Raw genomic sequence first — 17,751 nt, 5'->3', positions numbered from 1 at the left:
TGAACTATCCCTTTAAGTGTTAAGAACCAACAGCAAAAACAGTGAGAAGCTTCTTTTGGGAGAGACAGACGTGCCCCTCCTCTGGGTGGCAGCGGCCAGTCGATAATAATAGTAAACAGTAAACAAGACGGTGGCACGCGCACGCGCACACACACACACACACACACACACACACACACACACACACACACACACACACACACACACACACACACACACACACACACACACACTTTGTACAACAACAACAACACACGGACAATTCGGCACACATGTGTTACACTGACATGACCCTGACTTGCCCCACTGGACTACAACAACACAACACACAACACAACTGTGACTGAAATTCCGTTGTCATGGCATTACAGCAGTTCTGAAACACAGGTCAGGTACAGAAAAAGTGATAGGACAAAAAAGACTAATAACAGAAAATAAACCCTCATAAAAAAGCAGTTAGCATGACAGCATGGCAGTCAAATAAAGCAAAAAAAAGACATTTTAAATTATAAATAGCAAAATCTAAAGTGGCTTCTCTACTTCATTGACACTTTCAAATACATCATTTTTGTCATCCCCAACTCAAACAAATACAAATTCTGGCGGTATATTCGGCAGAAATATCAGCTCTACAAGCTCACAATGCGTTGCAACATCTAGCTATTTCTGGGCGAAGAGATTGGGTGTAGAAGGAAAACAAGAGCAGAACCAAGTACCAAGTTGCGACTCAGGTCCGTTCCACACTAAGTGCAGAGGGGTCTCAAGTAAAATAGTAGATCTACAAGCTCACACAACGTGTCACGTTCATGACGCGTTGCGAGCTCGTAGATCTGCCATTTAACTGAACACCAGACACACAACTAAAGTATAACTGAGGCTTATAGTTAACCCTTAAGACCGGGAACGCATCTGTGTCATTTTAAGATTTCTTTGGCTATATAAAAATAGCAGATATACAAGCTCATAGCGCGGCACCGAGTGCCGCGCTATGAGCTTGTAGATCTGCTATTTATTTTTATTTTTTTGGAAAATGTGTGCACATCTTTCAATATATTTGTTTTTTTTAAGCGTTAGGATTTAGGAAAAATAAGGTTTTAATCGGCCTCAGGTCTTAACGGGTTAAGCCTAAAGTGCAGCCGGCTCTAATAGTCCCTCCAGCCATTACACAATGACAGCTGACAGCCCCGGGACCCCGGGGTGACTTCTCACAACAACAGGGGAGTGGCCCGGCCCCCCAGCAGGCAGGCAGCAGCAGCACTCGTAAAAACTCTGGCATGCAAAGGCTGACAGCTCACCTGGAGCTATTAAGCAAACGACTCAAACCGACAGAAGGACACGACTAAAAAAGCAAAGTAACAACAAAAGTCGTAGAAAAGGCAGCAGAAAAAGAGTGAAATAATAAGAATAAACTCCAGTGCACTTACCTGTCCTGTCTCAGAGTCCAACAGCCAGATATCCTTGCTCCAGAGGAGAGGGAGTTCATATTGCAAAAAAAAACAGCAGGTAGGCTTCCACTATGGGAGCTCTACTACTTAATGTGTTTTTTTAGTTTTTAAACGTTCTGTGTCTTTACTGTCAGCAGGGAGGGAAACACCACGAGCTCACACGCGCACGCATAAATACACTGTACGCACACAAACTCAGTCAGAACAACAAGACAACAACACTTAGTGCCACTAGCCTCTGGTGAGACACAGCCACCACAGAGCGAGGGAGAGAAAAGAAGAAGAAGAAGGAAGGAGGGAGCTGCAGTTAAATACAGAGAGAGAGAGAGAGAGAGAGAGAGAGAGAGAGGGAGGACTGGGGAAGAGAAACGAAACTATGCTTGGAACATCTGTTTTGCTTTCTATTTACTCCATTGAGTGTTCTGGAAACAGAGAGCTATGCGGACAGATAGAGAGACAGACAGACAGAGAGAGAGAGAGAGAGAGAGAGAGAGAGAGACGCATTAGAAATGAAAGTGCTTTTTTCCCTCCTCTTTCTGCTCCTGTGTCAGAGCCCCGCCCCCCTGTCTGTCCATGCCCATGCAGCCAACACAACGTAAGAGGATAACCTATCCTCCAGATTATGTTCGTTACGCTGTATTAATAGCAACAGGTTAAAGCCATGCCTCCCCTCTGCTGGCATGATACCACCAGACCACACACACACACACACACACACACACACACACACACACACACACACACACACACACACACACACACACACACACACACACACACACACACACACACACACAGACATCAGCGTTGCCAGATTTTGCAAAAGAAATAAGAACCACGCGTCTATGAAAACAAGCCCAAAAGAAGCTAATATAGGCCGCATGAGCACTTTAAACCTATACGATAAGATATTAGCAAATAGCCGATCTAATCCAGCCTGACAGCGTGTCGCTGGTTTGAATCCCGATCCCGACGACCTTTGCTGCATGTCACACCTCCCCATCTCTCCCCATTTCCTGTCAGTCTACTGTATGTCTATCAATAAAGGCAGAAAAGACCCAAAAATATATATCTTTAACAAAATGTTTAAAAAAATCAATCTGCTATTTTCCAAACAAATCTTGAATAAAAATGAAAAAATGCTGAATATTTTTAAAACATTTTAACAAACACAAAATATTTTCACATGGGGAAAATAAAAAAACGCAACCCACAACTTCCGATATTAGCAAATAACTTTACAGAAAAAACAAGCCCAAAGTCGCTTATAACAAGCAGACATGGCAACTCTGACGGACACACGCACACGCACGCGCATACACACACACACACACACACACACACACACACACACACACACACACACACACACACACACACACACACACACACACACACACACACACACACACACACACACACACACACACACACACACACACACACACACACACACACACAGATACATGCCAGGCAGGCGTGGCAGCGCGTCATCTGTCTCTGACAGTCACTGTCGCAATATTTCACAGGAGGTGATGGAGGGAACAGTTCACAGACAGAGACAGGGAGATCATGACAATAAATAGATAGATAGATAGATAGATCTCATCTCAGGGCTTTTTGTGTTATCCTTTTAGCATTATTGTACATGTATAACTGTACCTCTATACTTTTTGCAAACTGTTAATAAAGTATTCAATTAATCAAATGGTATACTATCAATTCTTGTTAGTTTTAGAAAATATGAGGACACCAAAGATTCCCTTTATTTAACCCTTTTCCTCATCTTTTTCTGTCAACAACACCTCTCATCATTTTGTCCTGCGGTGTAAACATTTGATTTGATACAAAACATTTTTAGTTGCATTTTGAAGGCAATTATCAAATACACTAGGCACCCCCTCACCCAACTACTTTTCTGACATGCTTGCTCACAAACCTGTAGAAGTTCTTGTAATGTGTTCAAATATTGATGATAATGCATCCTATTCTTAACGATGTGTTTTGATAAATAATTCAAAGAGTTAAACCAACTGAAGCTTTCTAAATCACATTTAATCCCTACTCTACCGGTGTCATATCACATAACGTCACATGACAGGACAGGAGTCAAGGCAGATTAGAATAATCTGTTTCATTGTTGTGGTTACCTTTGTGTGATAGGGCTCTATTCATGTTATATTACACTTTGAATTTGATATTAGATCTCTAACAGAGACAGAAATCGATAGGTCGGTGTAACACAGATGACAATGATGACGTCCGTTTAGCACTGCGAGAAATAGATGGGAATACTTTGGGGAGGAGGGGAGAGGGAGAAGAAAAGGCGAAAGGAACAATCGCAGTTTTTTTTCCTTAGAACTCATTGTGGAGTTTGCTGATTTAACATATTTGTTTTCTTTTTTTCAAATCTTTTTTGTCCATGCAGTGAAGTGAACGGTGACTAAAGACCCGTGAGGGAGGGAGGGTATGGGGAGAGTTGAGTGCTGTTTAAAACTGAACCATCCTTGTCCCTAAGTTGACCCTACTACCCTTGGCCCTACTACTTCCTATGCTGAGTAAAAATCATAAATATATATTTTTTAAAAGATGGGAATAAACTGTCGACAGGATCTTTTACATTTACACACCACGTTGTTCACGTCTGTGTAGTGTTTATGTACTTAAAGTGTGATTTGGAGGTGCTCGGGTGGGGCAGTGGTGAAGTAGCTGCTCACCACCGCGGAGAGACTACGGGTTCGAATCCACCGTGGTGTGCATCCGGCTTTGTCGAGTGTCTATATAGAAACACAATTGGCCTGTGTTCGGGGGACGAATCAATTGACAAGGGCTAAAAAGCATCAAAAACAAAGGAAAAAAATGGTGATTTTGAAACTTGTTTCACCATGCAATAAGTTAATGGAGATGGAGACAAGTCACAGAGCATATAGGAGCCACTACTAACAGCAACACTTGGACTTACTACAGTATATCAGACTCTCAAACATTTTCCTGTCAAGGACTCCTAAATTGATCTGCATTTGTCCCGGCGCAGACCACCAATAGAGACGATTTGTCAAGGTTTTATAAGCGACATTTAAAAACAGACCTTTAATAAGTGTTTACACTGTTCCTATACAACCCTTGGCTACAGCAACATTCAATATAACTTTTTATGGCCTCTAGTTTGAGGAAGTTTGAGTAAGCAAGCTGGTATGTTGGGGTGTGCTAATGAAATATTTCATCAGTGCCGAGTCACTGTGGGAGTGGCGTTCTTGGCTACTGTCAGCAACATTCCACTGATGTGTATTGTTTGACTAATGTATATTAGCTCTTCATTAAGCCCTCCCTCTTAGTGCTTCAGTGCCAGCTGCAACAATTCTGCTGCCATGTGTCAAACTCGCGAACCCACCAATTGCACTGCCGATGAACATTAGCAACTCGGCTTCACTGACTCGCTCTCTATAACGGCAATTAGTTTCTCCTTTCTTTAAAGACTTTCCTCCTTGTGCTTTGCTTGGGTTCCACATACCGAATCCAACATATAAACATCTACCCTCCTCACAAGTGAAAGAAAAAAGGATAATATAGCAGCCACAAAGCGATTCGGGGGTTCAAGCCAAACAGATTGAAGTTAAAAGCTGTGAGGGGTCTAGTTCCCGACACCTAATTGAACAGGTTTCATGACAGATGCTCATCTATTTAAGGCCAAATTGTGTGACAGGCCATGCCCTTTAGTAGGGCTGTGAATCTCAGTCATATTGTTGTCATCTGGACTTTAACAACCAAGTGTAGCCTAGTTATTTCCAACAGCTCAAACAAAATATGATATAATAGCAGAGAGGGTTGCTTGAAAGAACTCTTGACTGTGATGGTATCTATAGGTGTAGTTCTATTTTATGCAGAAACACAACATAATTGCCTTGATGCATATAACATTAACGAGTGTCAGCTGGACAGTCGCACACGCACAAACACACACACACACAAGCGCGCGCGCACACACACACACACACACACAATACAGTAAGAACTCCTGTAACTTTCACCAGAGGGATAATAATAATAACATATATGTATTTATAAATTGTGAATCGATTCTGAATCGTTGAAAATAAGAATCGCGATTTTTACATGAATAGATTATTTTCAACACCCCTAGTTTAGAGTAAATACATGTGTTGTGATATACAGTACTGTAATCCTATATTACGATCCTGTAAGCTCTCCTCTACTCAAGTTAGGGTTGGATTTGCTGGTCAGAGTGAGTGCTGAGCAGACCAAGTGTAGAGCCCCTGGGGGACCCTGGTCGACTGAGTATAATAAGTAGGCTATAATGTCGTCTTTGTCAAGTGCAAACCTGCTACATTTCAGGATTCAAAAAACGGCAAAGGTAGCAGATCTACAAGCTCAAAGCATGTCGTCGCGCTTCAAGCTTGTAAATCTGCCACTTTCGATGCTTATATGTGATGCTCTAGTGTGATCAAGTAGGGCATTCATTTATGAAAAAGCACAAAAAAACGTTTGAAAATGGAGTTAAGAGGTTTCTGCCTGACAGCGACGATATATACTGTACGGTAAAGCCGATTACTGAAATATACAGTACAAGTGGCTAATAATGGCCGGCGGTACCAATCAAAATAAATAATGTACTATGGCTAACAGAGGCCATATAAGTTTATACTTTTTCAAATTAGCCAATCTACAAGCTCACAATTTCATCCTTTTTTAAATACAATTTTTCCTATTTTTTTTTTTGCCCATGATTCCCCCAGAAAGGACACCAGGTTGAAAGTGGTTAAGAGGGCATGGAAAATGATGGGGAAATAATGATGGTAATTGTGGCATTTCTGTTCATTTCATCCAAGCGATGGATAGTTGAGGTTAATAGCTCAAATAATGTCTGCCAGGTGATTACGTAATAATTATGACAGCCCTATTAGACGCATGCACGCACGCACACACACACACACACACACACACACACACACACACACACACACACACACACACACACACACACACACACACACACACACACACACACACACACACACACACACACACACACACACACACACACACACACCTTCAAGTCATTACGTGACTTGAAGGTATGAGAGTCACTGATACAGAAGTAGGCAAGATAGGACAAGAATAATGACAGATAGAAAAACACAGGTTCTACCAAGCGGAAACCTTTACAGTGACATCGATCAATTTCAGACAATTTGTATATTTTACCGCATCTGCTATTGCAGAAATGTGTTAACTAACAGTGGCTAAAATGTTGACCTCGACCCCATGCTCCTTCTTTTGATCAAACTCTAATCACATGTTGCAGTTCAGGTGTAATTCAGACTGTTGCAATTTCTTCATCGCAACATTCAAAATGCGGCCCGTGCCAAAAATAGCAGATCTTTTTTAAACAAATTTTGGTCAAAACATCAGAAATCGGTGAGCTAGGCCAGTGGTTCCCAAACTGGGGGTCGGGACACCCAGGGGGGTCCAGATGATTAGCTTAATTAGCTTTTCTCACTCAACAGTAAACAAACCAACATACAGTATAAGTGTATACTATACAGGGTATCTGCACACTTTTAAAGTGTCAATTTAAGGACTTTTAAGATATTTTTAATGCCAAATTGTCAAATAATACGTAAAAAAAGAGGCAAACATTGTGAAAATATCCGATCTACAAGCTCACACCAAAATTCGGGCGAGCGCTACTAAGCGTTCACACACAACTCTGTCACAGAACGGAGCAGTGCAGCAAACAGACGTGTTTGGCTCCAGAACGGTGATGGAGAAGAGTTCTCCGACTGCTCAATGATCACATCTCTAAACACAACAGTGACATCACTGTATACAGTCGTTGTTCTAAAGATATCCCATCTAAAGACACTTTATGTTCAGGAAACGATGAAGGAGGATGCTTTAATTGTCCAATGGACATGCACGCACGCACACACACACACACACACACAAAACCTTTTATTTACGTCACTGGAGAGCGGCGTAAATAAATGGAGCACATGATGAATACACAGTACTTTGTTGACTGGGGTCCCCCAGGGGTCTACACTTGGTCCTCTCACAGCCATTGAAGCATTAATCAACCTGCCTGGCTGTCATGTTGTTTGTACTCTGGGGATTCTTTGTAATGCCTTTATGTTGAGTTGTATATCGCTGTTGTCAGCCAGAAACCTCTCAACGTTTTGTGTTTTTTCGTAAATTAGCGCCCTACTTGATCACACTACAGCATCACACAACAGCATCAAAAGTAGCAGATCTACAAGCTCCGCGCCGCGTTGCGAGCTTGTAGATCTGCTACTTTTGCAGTTTTTGAATTTGAATCCTGAAAAGTAACAGTTTTGGGCATAATGAGGTTTCCACGCGAGAGAGACGATATATTGTTCTTTATGCGTTTGTTGTCGAACAGATAAACAGAAAATCCCTAAAGGGCTGATCTGATCTGATGATTATGACTGCGATTATCTCGGATAATTGCGATCATCAGGCGGTTATGTAATAATGGTGACAGGCCTTTAGTGATAGATCAAGTCACAAACCAGATTAAAGATAACTTGATTCTGGTTCTGCGAAGTGGAGGAGCTCACCCCTGACTGACCTGGTCACAGATTGGGAGTGAGTCTGCACTTTCTGACTGTAATGGGGAGTTTGTTCTAGAGAGTTCTCAAATTCTGCCCGAGCCCGACCCTACTAGGGCTGTCAACTTTCCTCAGAAATGATATTCGAATATTGGTCTTAAAAAATTCGAATATATTCGAATATTATTATTATTATTACTATAAAAAATAAAATAAAAAATTCAAAAAAATGTTTTTTTGTTGTTGACAGAAACAGTACAAAAATCAATGTATCGAGTGCACGGATCCAATAAAACATATATTTTGTTTGTTTTTATAACTTCATACATAGTTTTTTGTATTGTCCCTGTCAAATAAACATATTTCTTTTTGTATTAATAATACATATATATTTTTTAATTTGAATATTAATTTTCATATTCGAATATACATATTTTCCCAATATTCGAATAATATTCGAATATCGAATATTCGTTTGACAGCCCTAGACCCTACCCGACCTGACGTTTTCGGGCCGAAAATCTATGCTAATTAGTCGTGCCGGGCCAAGCCTCGAGTTCCGTAAAAAAAAAAAAATCTATTACCCCAAAAAAATAAATTCAACTGCCCCTAGCGGCCTAACGGTAAGGCATACGGAAATGGCAGTGGATGTGTTGGATGCAGCTGAAAGTGAACTTTACTCAGGTATCTAGCTTGGCGCCGTCCGACCATTGTCACCGAACAGGGTGACAATGGCCAAAACTCGAAAAACTCGTTGGATCTGTGACTTTGAGGACATTAAGCACATAATAACACCTTTACAGGTTTTTCTGGCCTAAAAGTATGGTAATTGTTCGGACCGGGCCCGAGCCTCGGGGCCAGCCCAGTAGGGCCCAGTTATGGGCCGGGCCTTAATTTTCAGGCCCGTTGAGTACTCTTCCACTACACAGTTCCACTACACAGTTTGGGAGCCAGGAGGGAGAGGAGTCTGGGACATGTGGAGCGTTGTCCCGGATGTTTACAACACTACATACTTTGTTGACCGGGGTCCCCCAGGAGGATATACTTAATTGCCCCCTCCTTTTTTTCAAGGTGGGATGGGTCATTTTTTCTGTATGTTATTTTTCAGGATTCAAATTTTAAAAAATAGCAAAAGTAGCAGATCTAGGCCCGTACCGCTGGCGTAGCGGCTCTAATGCACCTGCAGGCTCTTTGTGAGTTTGAGTCCCGTTCCAGACGATCTTTGCTGCATGTCTCTCCCCATCTCTCTCTCTGTTTCCTGCCTGTCTCTACTGTAAACTAAGGCCAAAAAGACCCCAAAAATATCCTATAAAAATAAAATAACAAATCTACAGGCTCAAAATGTGCAACATTTGTGTGACGCTGTAGTATGATCAAGTAGGGCCGTTAAGTTACGAAAAAAACACAAAAGGTTAGAATAATATGGAGATAGGAAGTTTCTGCCCGACGATATTCATTCTATGCCCTCTGCCCCTCCCTCTCTGCCTGCAGGGTGTCCCGTCCTTCAGTAGGGTGGTGGTTGGGACAGGGAGATGTGTGGACTACATTTGGAACACCTGGGCCTGGTGATTCCCTAATCAGTGTCTGTCTGTCTGTCTGTCTGTCTGTCTGTCTGTGTCACTTGCAGACATACAGGAATAGTCTGCTGGTTTGTCTGTGGCTTCAGGCTGTAAGGCCAAGAGAGAGTGGACGGAAGGAAGGTTATGGCCAATTCACCACACCACTAATAGTCAACAACACTAGGGATGCACCGAATGGGAAATTCTTGGCCGAAACCGAATGCCGAAAATAGAAAACAGTTGGCCGAAAACCGAATACCGAAAGGCCGAATATGATAAATATATATAATGAATTTATTTGTTTACCAATGTTGATCAGCTACCTGATTATGGCAAAAGACATGATTATGGCAAAACTTAACTTAAATAATAATCACTATTATGGGTACCATAAAACATTTATTCAGCACTTTTGAATCCATACATTAATTCCACGGATTCCAACGGACCCCCCCCCCCTCCATCTCAAAATATTTTGTTCCCGGGACCCCCCCAAAAGCGAAGATTTGAGTTAAAAATGTTTGCTTTAAAATAATATATATTTTCAAAGATTTGCACACATTTTCAAGATTTTTCAAAAATAGCAGTTCTACAAGCGCATAGCGCTATGAGCTTGTATGTCTGCTAGTTTTGAATAGCAGATAGCACTATTTTTGCATCCAAAGAGCATCCATCAATGCTTATTTTTCAGTGTGCGAGCCTTTGTTGTCGTTTTTGTACTTTGACGCTGGCCTCTCGCACCTGTGTCTTCAGCCTTAGTAAGCCTACGAGTTTAGAGCAGTGGTTCTCAACCAGTGGTCCTTGAGGGGGTTCCAGGGGGTCCCCAGCCAAATGAATAGACTCTGAGAGTGTAGAAATGGAACCAAATGGACCCGTTACCGTTAGGGTCCATTCGGTTCCATTTATACACTCTCAGAGTTAACCCATTGATACCTGGAACGCATCTGTGTCACTTTAGATGTCTTTGGCTATTCAAAAATAGCAGATCTACAAGCTCATAGCGCGGCACCGAGTGCCGCGCTACGAGCTTGTAGATCTGCTATTTTTGAAAAATCGGGAAAAATATTTTTTTTAGTATTTTTTTCCGAAAAATTGTTAGGATTTTGAATTTTTAGACGCGGCCTCAGGTCTTAATGGGTTAAATGAACACTAATGCTGATGATACAGTGTAGATTGGGACCCCCAAGAAATCAAAATGGCTATGGGTCAATTTGGGGGTCCTTGACGCGAAAAAGGTTGAAAATGAGATTAGACAAAGTGCAAAAAGTACCAATGCGTTGCATGCTGAGGTTCTGCAACGTGTTGCTGCAATGGGACATCATTATGGCAGGAAACACATGTACCCACCCCGCCACACGCCCCCACACACACACACACACATTGATATGCATGTATGAATGTGACATATGGTGTCTCCTCCCTCCTGTCCACCAACACACAGCAGAGCACGATGACATCAACAACACCATGAAACCTAACACCACACTACAGCTCCAGCACGCTGTCAGCTGACTGTGGGTGAGACTCACACACACACACACACCCCTTGAGCGCAAAACTTGTACAGACAAACACATCGTTCTCAGAGAGATCAGAACCACTTGAATCCTAGCCTACGTGCACACAACTTTATTACATTAAACCTTCTTCGATGTTTTCTTTTCCACATGTTTAGTCGCTTGTTTGTCCTGCTGACAAGACATTCCTCAGAACTATTCTACAGGTACTCAGATTACACTGACTAACGGTTACAGACCAGACTAGAGACCAGTCACTATTGACTCATGCCATGCAGAGACTTAAAGTAAAATAACCTCAAGGTTTTTCTTTTTTCTTTGAACTTTTGGCCAATTTAGTATTAACCCATTCCGAAGCCGATTCTACGATGTCTTCTAAATCCCAACAGTATTCTGAAAAACATGTTTCTATATCAGTGGTGCTCAAACTTTTTGATGTCAAGGACCCCCACAATGATATGAATTTGGCCGTGGACCCCCATCTCAAAATATTTTGTTCCAGGGACCCCCCAGAAGCAAAGATTTGAGTGCAAAGTGTTCGCTTTAAAAGAATACATATATTCAAAGATTTTCACGCATTTTCACGATTTTTCAAAAATAGCAGATATACAAGCTCGTAGCGCGGCACTCGGTGCCGCACTATGAGCTTGTATATCTGCTATTATTGAATAGCCAAAGCGTAAAATAATGCTTTTTAGCTCAAATCAAAAAATGACACAGATGCGTTCCAGGTCTTAATGGGTTAGAAATGTCTTAAAAGTCATTACATTTTAACTTTAGAAATGTGCAGATACCCTGTATACACATCACACAGCTAATCCCGACCCCCAGTTTGGGAACCACTATTTTACAGTAGGTGTTTTAGCACAGTTTCTGTTTGTTAACATGGATTCAGCTGTAAAAAGAAAAAAAGAAAATCTAAACAAGGTCCCTGAGCTAGTTGCTATGCCAGTGGTTCTGCTACAGTGCTCTCTATAGCAACAGAGACGCACGCCCTCCAGGGTTGAAATCCCACGTTGGTGTAAAAATGCTTAAGAGATTTATGGCAAGATTAACCAGTTTAGACCGGGAAAGTACTGTATCTGTGCCATTTTAGATTTCTTTGGCTATTGAAAAATAGCAGATCTACAAGCTCGTAGCGCCACACCGAGCGCCACACTATGAGCTTGTAGATCTGCTATTCTTTTTAAATCATGAAAATGTGTGCAAATCTTTTAATATATATAGATTTTTTTAAAGCGAACATTTGAAAAATGTTTTGTTCCAGGGACCTCCAGATGCAAAGATTTGAGTACAAAATGTATTTAAAAAAGATATGTATTCAAAGATTTGCACAAAATGTTCAAGATTTAGATGAATAGTCCAAAGTATAAAATAAGGCTTATAGCTAAAAATCTAAAATGATACAGCCTATGCATTCCCAGTCTTAATGGGTTAACAATGTATTTATCACAATGTATTTACACTGCTTTCTCAACTCTACTGTATGCAGTTCTATATTGAGTTTGAGTTTTTTATTTATTTATGCATTTATTAAGCACATAACAAAAAGATTACAGAAGAAAATAGCCATATTGTGCAGGAGAAGTTTAGAAGCCCAGAGGCTGATGGAGAACTTCCCCTAATTGTGAAATCACAAACAATATACATAATGTGTGCATAATGTGTTCTTGAATATCGTTGCTGTTGGGCATAAACCTCGAATCTCTGTATTTCATCTAATCAATGCCCTACGTTCTCGTACAACAGTGTTGCACAAAAGTAGTGAAATTAACAGATCTACAAGCTCACAGTGTGTCCATTTCCTATAAAGTAACGGTCTTGGACACACAAGGTTTCCCTCCCAAACAAACAAGGTAAATGTAAATTACACAAACACGTGCACAGCTATTGGCATGGCTGTTGTGGTTAAACATCAACCCAGCCAAAATCACTTCTTTCTAAAGTGTAACGAGTGCAATTAATGTTAATATAATGAATCACTCCCTAAAGAATATCGTTGCCGTTGGGCAGAAACCTCTTATCTCCATATTATAACACTTTTGTGTTTTTTTTCTTTTTATTTCTATCATTTTTATCCCACGATTTTGAAACCCATTTTTTTCACCCAGTGCCAATGTCTAAGCTGTAACCCTGGGCGCTACTCTCCCTCTGCCAGCCTGGGGAGAGCCCCGAACTGAGCTCATGCTTCCTTCAATGCACGAGGAGTGAGCAGGCTGCTTCTTATCACCTGACGGGGGACGGGGGACGAGGGACGGGGGGGTTTCCATGGTAGGACGTAGCATGTGGAAGGAACACGTTATTCCAACCAGTTCCTTTCCCCTCCATCAGGCGCCCCCGCTGACCAGGGGGAGGCAGTATATAGAGACCAGGATTTCTGAATGTTTTCTGTGAGGGTACTTAACCTAGGGGACACGGGGAGAACATGCAAACTCCACACAGAAGTGTTTTTTTCCCCCGTAAATTAACGCCCTACGTGATCATACTACAGCATCACACAAAAGCATCAAAAAGTAGCAGATCCACAAGCTTGTAGATCTGCTACTTTTTGCTATTTTTGAATTTGAATCCTAAAAAGTAACAGTTTTGGACATATGAGGTTTTTTCCACCCGACAGAGACGATATAGAATGAAACTTGTTGATGGCACATGTTTTATGTCAGTCTAGAGATAGTGTTTCAGACTGTAGGGCCATAACTACAACATGTGGACATGACCCAAATGTCAAGGCCTTACTAAGTATATAAACGCTGTTACATAATGGGGTGTACAGTAGAACCATGTGGCCCTGCATACATACAACCATGTTCACACATTCAACCTGTAAGTGCTCTCCAAAAAATGCAAAAACAATTCTGACAACTAAGTACATTTACTCAAGCACAATTTCGAGGTATTTTTTACTTAACTGGAGTATTTCCAATTTTCAGTACTTTTACTTCTACTCCACCACGTCTCGGAGGCAAAGATTGTACTTTTACTCCACTACAATTTTTTGAAAACTTTAGTTACTAGTTACTTTGCAGGTATACATTATTATAAAACATACATTAATCACTGTAGCCCTATTTTATACCTAGGCTATTTGAAAATAGCCGATCTACAAGCTCACAACGTGTCGCTTCCCGGCGCGTTGTGAGCTTGTAGATCTGCTATTTTCAAACATTTTAGTACTTTTACTTTTGGTAGTAAAGTACATTTTGATACCAATATTTTTGTACTTTTACTCAAGCACATTTTGAATTCCGGACTTTTACTTGTAACGGAGTACTTCTACATTGCAGCACTGATACCTTTACTTAAGTAAAACATTTGAGTATTTTCCCCACCACTGATTATATCTATCTATCTATCTATCTATCTATCTATCTATCTATCTATCTATCTATCTACAGTATCTATCTATCTATCTATCTATCTATTTTTCTATTGATATAGTATTATTATAATAATAATTATTTAATCAGATTACAAATGTTCACTGTCTTAAATGTGTGTAATTGGTGCTTGTTATAATGACAACAGAGAGACCAAGAGAAGCGACACATTATTATGTCCAGGTGTGGCGGCGCCCTCTTGTGGCTCAGTCAGGGATGAGCACCCAGAGGAGATGGGGAAACATGCTGTGACTGAGAGCAATGGACCCATAATAACATGATGAAGTCTAAGTCTTTTCACTAGAATGAGAGCATGGACCCATAATAACATGATGAAGTCTGAGTCTTTTCACTAGAATGAGAGCATGGACCCATAATAACATGATGAAGACTAAGTCTTTTCACTAGAATGAGAGCATGGACCCATAACATGATGAAGTCTGAGTCTTTTCACTAGAATGAGAGCATGGACCCATAACATGATGAAGTCTGAGTCTTTTCACTAGAATCAAAGTACACAGTAATAGCCAAAGGAACAACCATCCTAAGGACTACTAACCATTGTGTTTCCTGCACTGCATCTGTACCGAGTGGACCTCGGATATACTATAGACCTACTGCACACAATAAACAGAGCTGCTACCTTTAAACACATGGGAAATCTGGGACTTTTTTTGATATACTATTTAAACAGTTTTGGGAATAATGCTGCTAATTGTCCCAAAAGTGACTGCAAAAGATTCCTGCAATTTGTTTCAAAAAAGCTTTATACCCTAAGTTGCCAACATGTAATTGTGTTAACACAATGCTGTACCCCCTCCAACTGTACATACTTTCCCCATTCTTTTCTTAAATCGTTTTTATTTTGCTTTGGCGTTGTCAACGTATGTTTTCTCATGCCAATAAAGCTCCCTTGAATTGAATAGAAAAAAAATGAATTGAAAAGAGGATACTCTCATCTTTTCAAATGCTAAGGCATCGTCCTGTAAGCACATATTTCCACATAATTGGTTACGTTTCCCGTTACATAATATCTGAAAAAGATATACGATATATAAATAGATAACAATCCATGTTCTCTCTTTTCCTGTAAAATCATCAGTGTTTCATTTATCCAGTGTAACTCTGGAAGTGTTACACGTGTAACCAAATCGACCCTAGTACTCTCAGAATTAAATCAAGGATTTTAGTAGGCTATACATAAATACATACAGCTTTATTATAGTAAAACGTGTTAGATAAAAAAAATACTGTTTGTTCACTGAAATTAACGTTTTTTTTCCCACCACTACTGCTGACAAGACATTCCTCATAACAGGTACAGCTACAGCTACTCAAATTACAAGCTTATGTGCATAGAGTCTATTCATATTATTGTATCTGTTCCAGTCACACAGACCAGGAACATAAACCTCTCCTTTTACAGTAATGTGGGTTAATTTCACAGGTGTTACCAATGATACTAATGAAGGCTCTGTTCCATTCTGGTCAAACAGAGTCAGGGTGCTGATATTGTGCATGTTGCCTCACTGGAAACACTAGTGGGCCTCAAAGTGTGGTCCAGGGACCCTCGTGGTACCTTGAGGGGGTGTAACTCTTGAGAGTGTACACATGGAACCAAATGGACCCTCCCGGGTCCATTTGGTTCCATTTGTACACTCTCAGAGTTATGGGGGTCCTTGAAATTAAAAAGTTTGAGAACCACTGTGCTACACTAAATGGAGAGAGAGCCTTCATTAGTGTCATTGGTAACACCTGTGAAGGAAGCAAGGAAGGGGCCCAATTTCTGTCCAATATGGCTTATGTGCATAGAGTCTATTCATATTATTGTATCTGTTCCAGTCACACAGACCAGGAACATAAACCTCTCCTTTTACAGTAATGTGGGTTAATTTGAGAACGTGACAAATGGTGTTAATATGAAACACGTCTCATGACTTGAGGAGGGGGTAAATGATGTAAAAAACCGTTAATAACCTGTCTTAAGGGACAAGTTATAAACTTATACAAGTTATAATGTGGCCAACTGGTTAGACTGTACAATCACTATTCTTGTAACATTATAAAACAAGTTATTACATTGTAACTTCCTGCCTTATAAGCTTGCCGAAAAAAAGAACCAGTGTTGACAGGTGTAGCGATAGAAATAAGCAAGCAGGTCTATGAAAACAAGCCCCAAAAAGAAGCAACTTTATCGGCTGTTTGAAAATAGCAGATCTACAAGCTTGCGACGCATTGTGAGCTTGTAGATCTGCTATTTGCGACTACAACCACCAATATTTACAAGCAACTTTACAGAAAAAGAAGCCCAAAGTCGCTTATAATAAGCCGACATGGCAACACTGGAAAATACCCATATTGACCACGATGGCAGCACACTGTGTGCGCGACAGTGGTGGAAAAAGTACTCGCATGCTTTACTTAAGTAAAAGTATCAATACTGCAATGTAGAAACACTAGAAATACAAGTAAAAGTCCGGAATTCAAAATGTACTTGAGTAAAAGTACCAAAGTATTGGTATAAAAATGTACTTAAAGTACCAAAAGTAGAAAGTACTCATTGTACAGAATGTCCCATTTTCCCAAGTTTTCAAACGTATGCAAATCTTTTGAAAATAGCAGATCTACAAGCTCACAATGCATCGCATCGCGACGCATTGTGAGCTTGTAGATCTGCTATTTTCAAATGGCCAAAATGTATATAGGGCTGTACTCAAGTACAGTACTCGAGTAAATGTACTTAGTTACTTTCCACCACTGTGTGCGCGACAGGTCGTGCTTCGCCTCAACAGAGATGCTTCACCACACACACACACACACACCAGTATAATGTGAACCTTTACGTCCATTTAAACATGCTCGTTTCTCCTCCGATCTCCCCCGCTATAAACCCTCTTGGACGAGCGGTTCGTTACCTGTTCGATCCCGCGGAGGGATCTCTCTCCTCCTGGTCGCACTGCTCCATCTTTGAGAGCCTGCTTCCTTCTCGACGCACGGCAGACATGATTGTTGTTGTTGGTTCCTCCTCCCCCTGTTGGTTGACGATCAGCTGTCCCCGCGAGGCATCATGGGACTTGGAGTTCAAGATCGTGTTTCAACTACTAGGGATGCTGTCTGTCAGTTGGAAACCTTGTATGGCTTATTTGTGCTTGTTCTTATTTTTTAAAACTGCTTATATGATGTTCTTCATGGTAGTCACTATTAATTGAGTGCACATTTCCCTAATGGAAACAAGCCAATTGTTTTCTTGGGTTTTTTAATTA

At 40.8% G+C, this 17,751-nt stretch overlaps 1 protein-coding gene across 3 annotated transcripts in view; it reads right to left on the bottom strand.

Moving 5' to 3' along the window:
- uckl1b (uridine-cytidine kinase 1-like 1b) overlaps positions 1-17,505 on the bottom strand; it is a 476,626-nt gene extending 459,121 nt beyond the window's left edge. For 2 of the 3 annotated variants that reach the window (XR_014601632.1, XM_084068938.1), the window contains exon 1: positions 17,404-17,505. Coding sequence is in view for 2 of the 3 variants with exons in the window: in XM_084068938.1 (XP_083925064.1) it covers positions 17,404-17,492 (89 nt within the window). In the remaining variant the exon portion in view is untranslated. Of the gene's footprint in view, positions 1-1,424; positions 1,889-17,403 lie in introns of those variants that run through there. The other variant, XM_084068939.1, reaches the window with a different exon arrangement.
- Positions 17,506-17,751: the final 246 nt, after the last annotated feature.

This window comes from Gymnoscopelus microlampas, assembly GCF_963454915.1.
Source record: "Gymnoscopelus microlampas genome assembly, chromosome: 10".
In the NCBI taxonomy this organism is placed as follows: Eukaryota; Metazoa; Chordata; class Actinopteri; order Myctophiformes; family Myctophidae; genus Gymnoscopelus; species Gymnoscopelus microlampas.
This window is presented reverse-complemented; position numbering and strand designations above follow the sequence as displayed.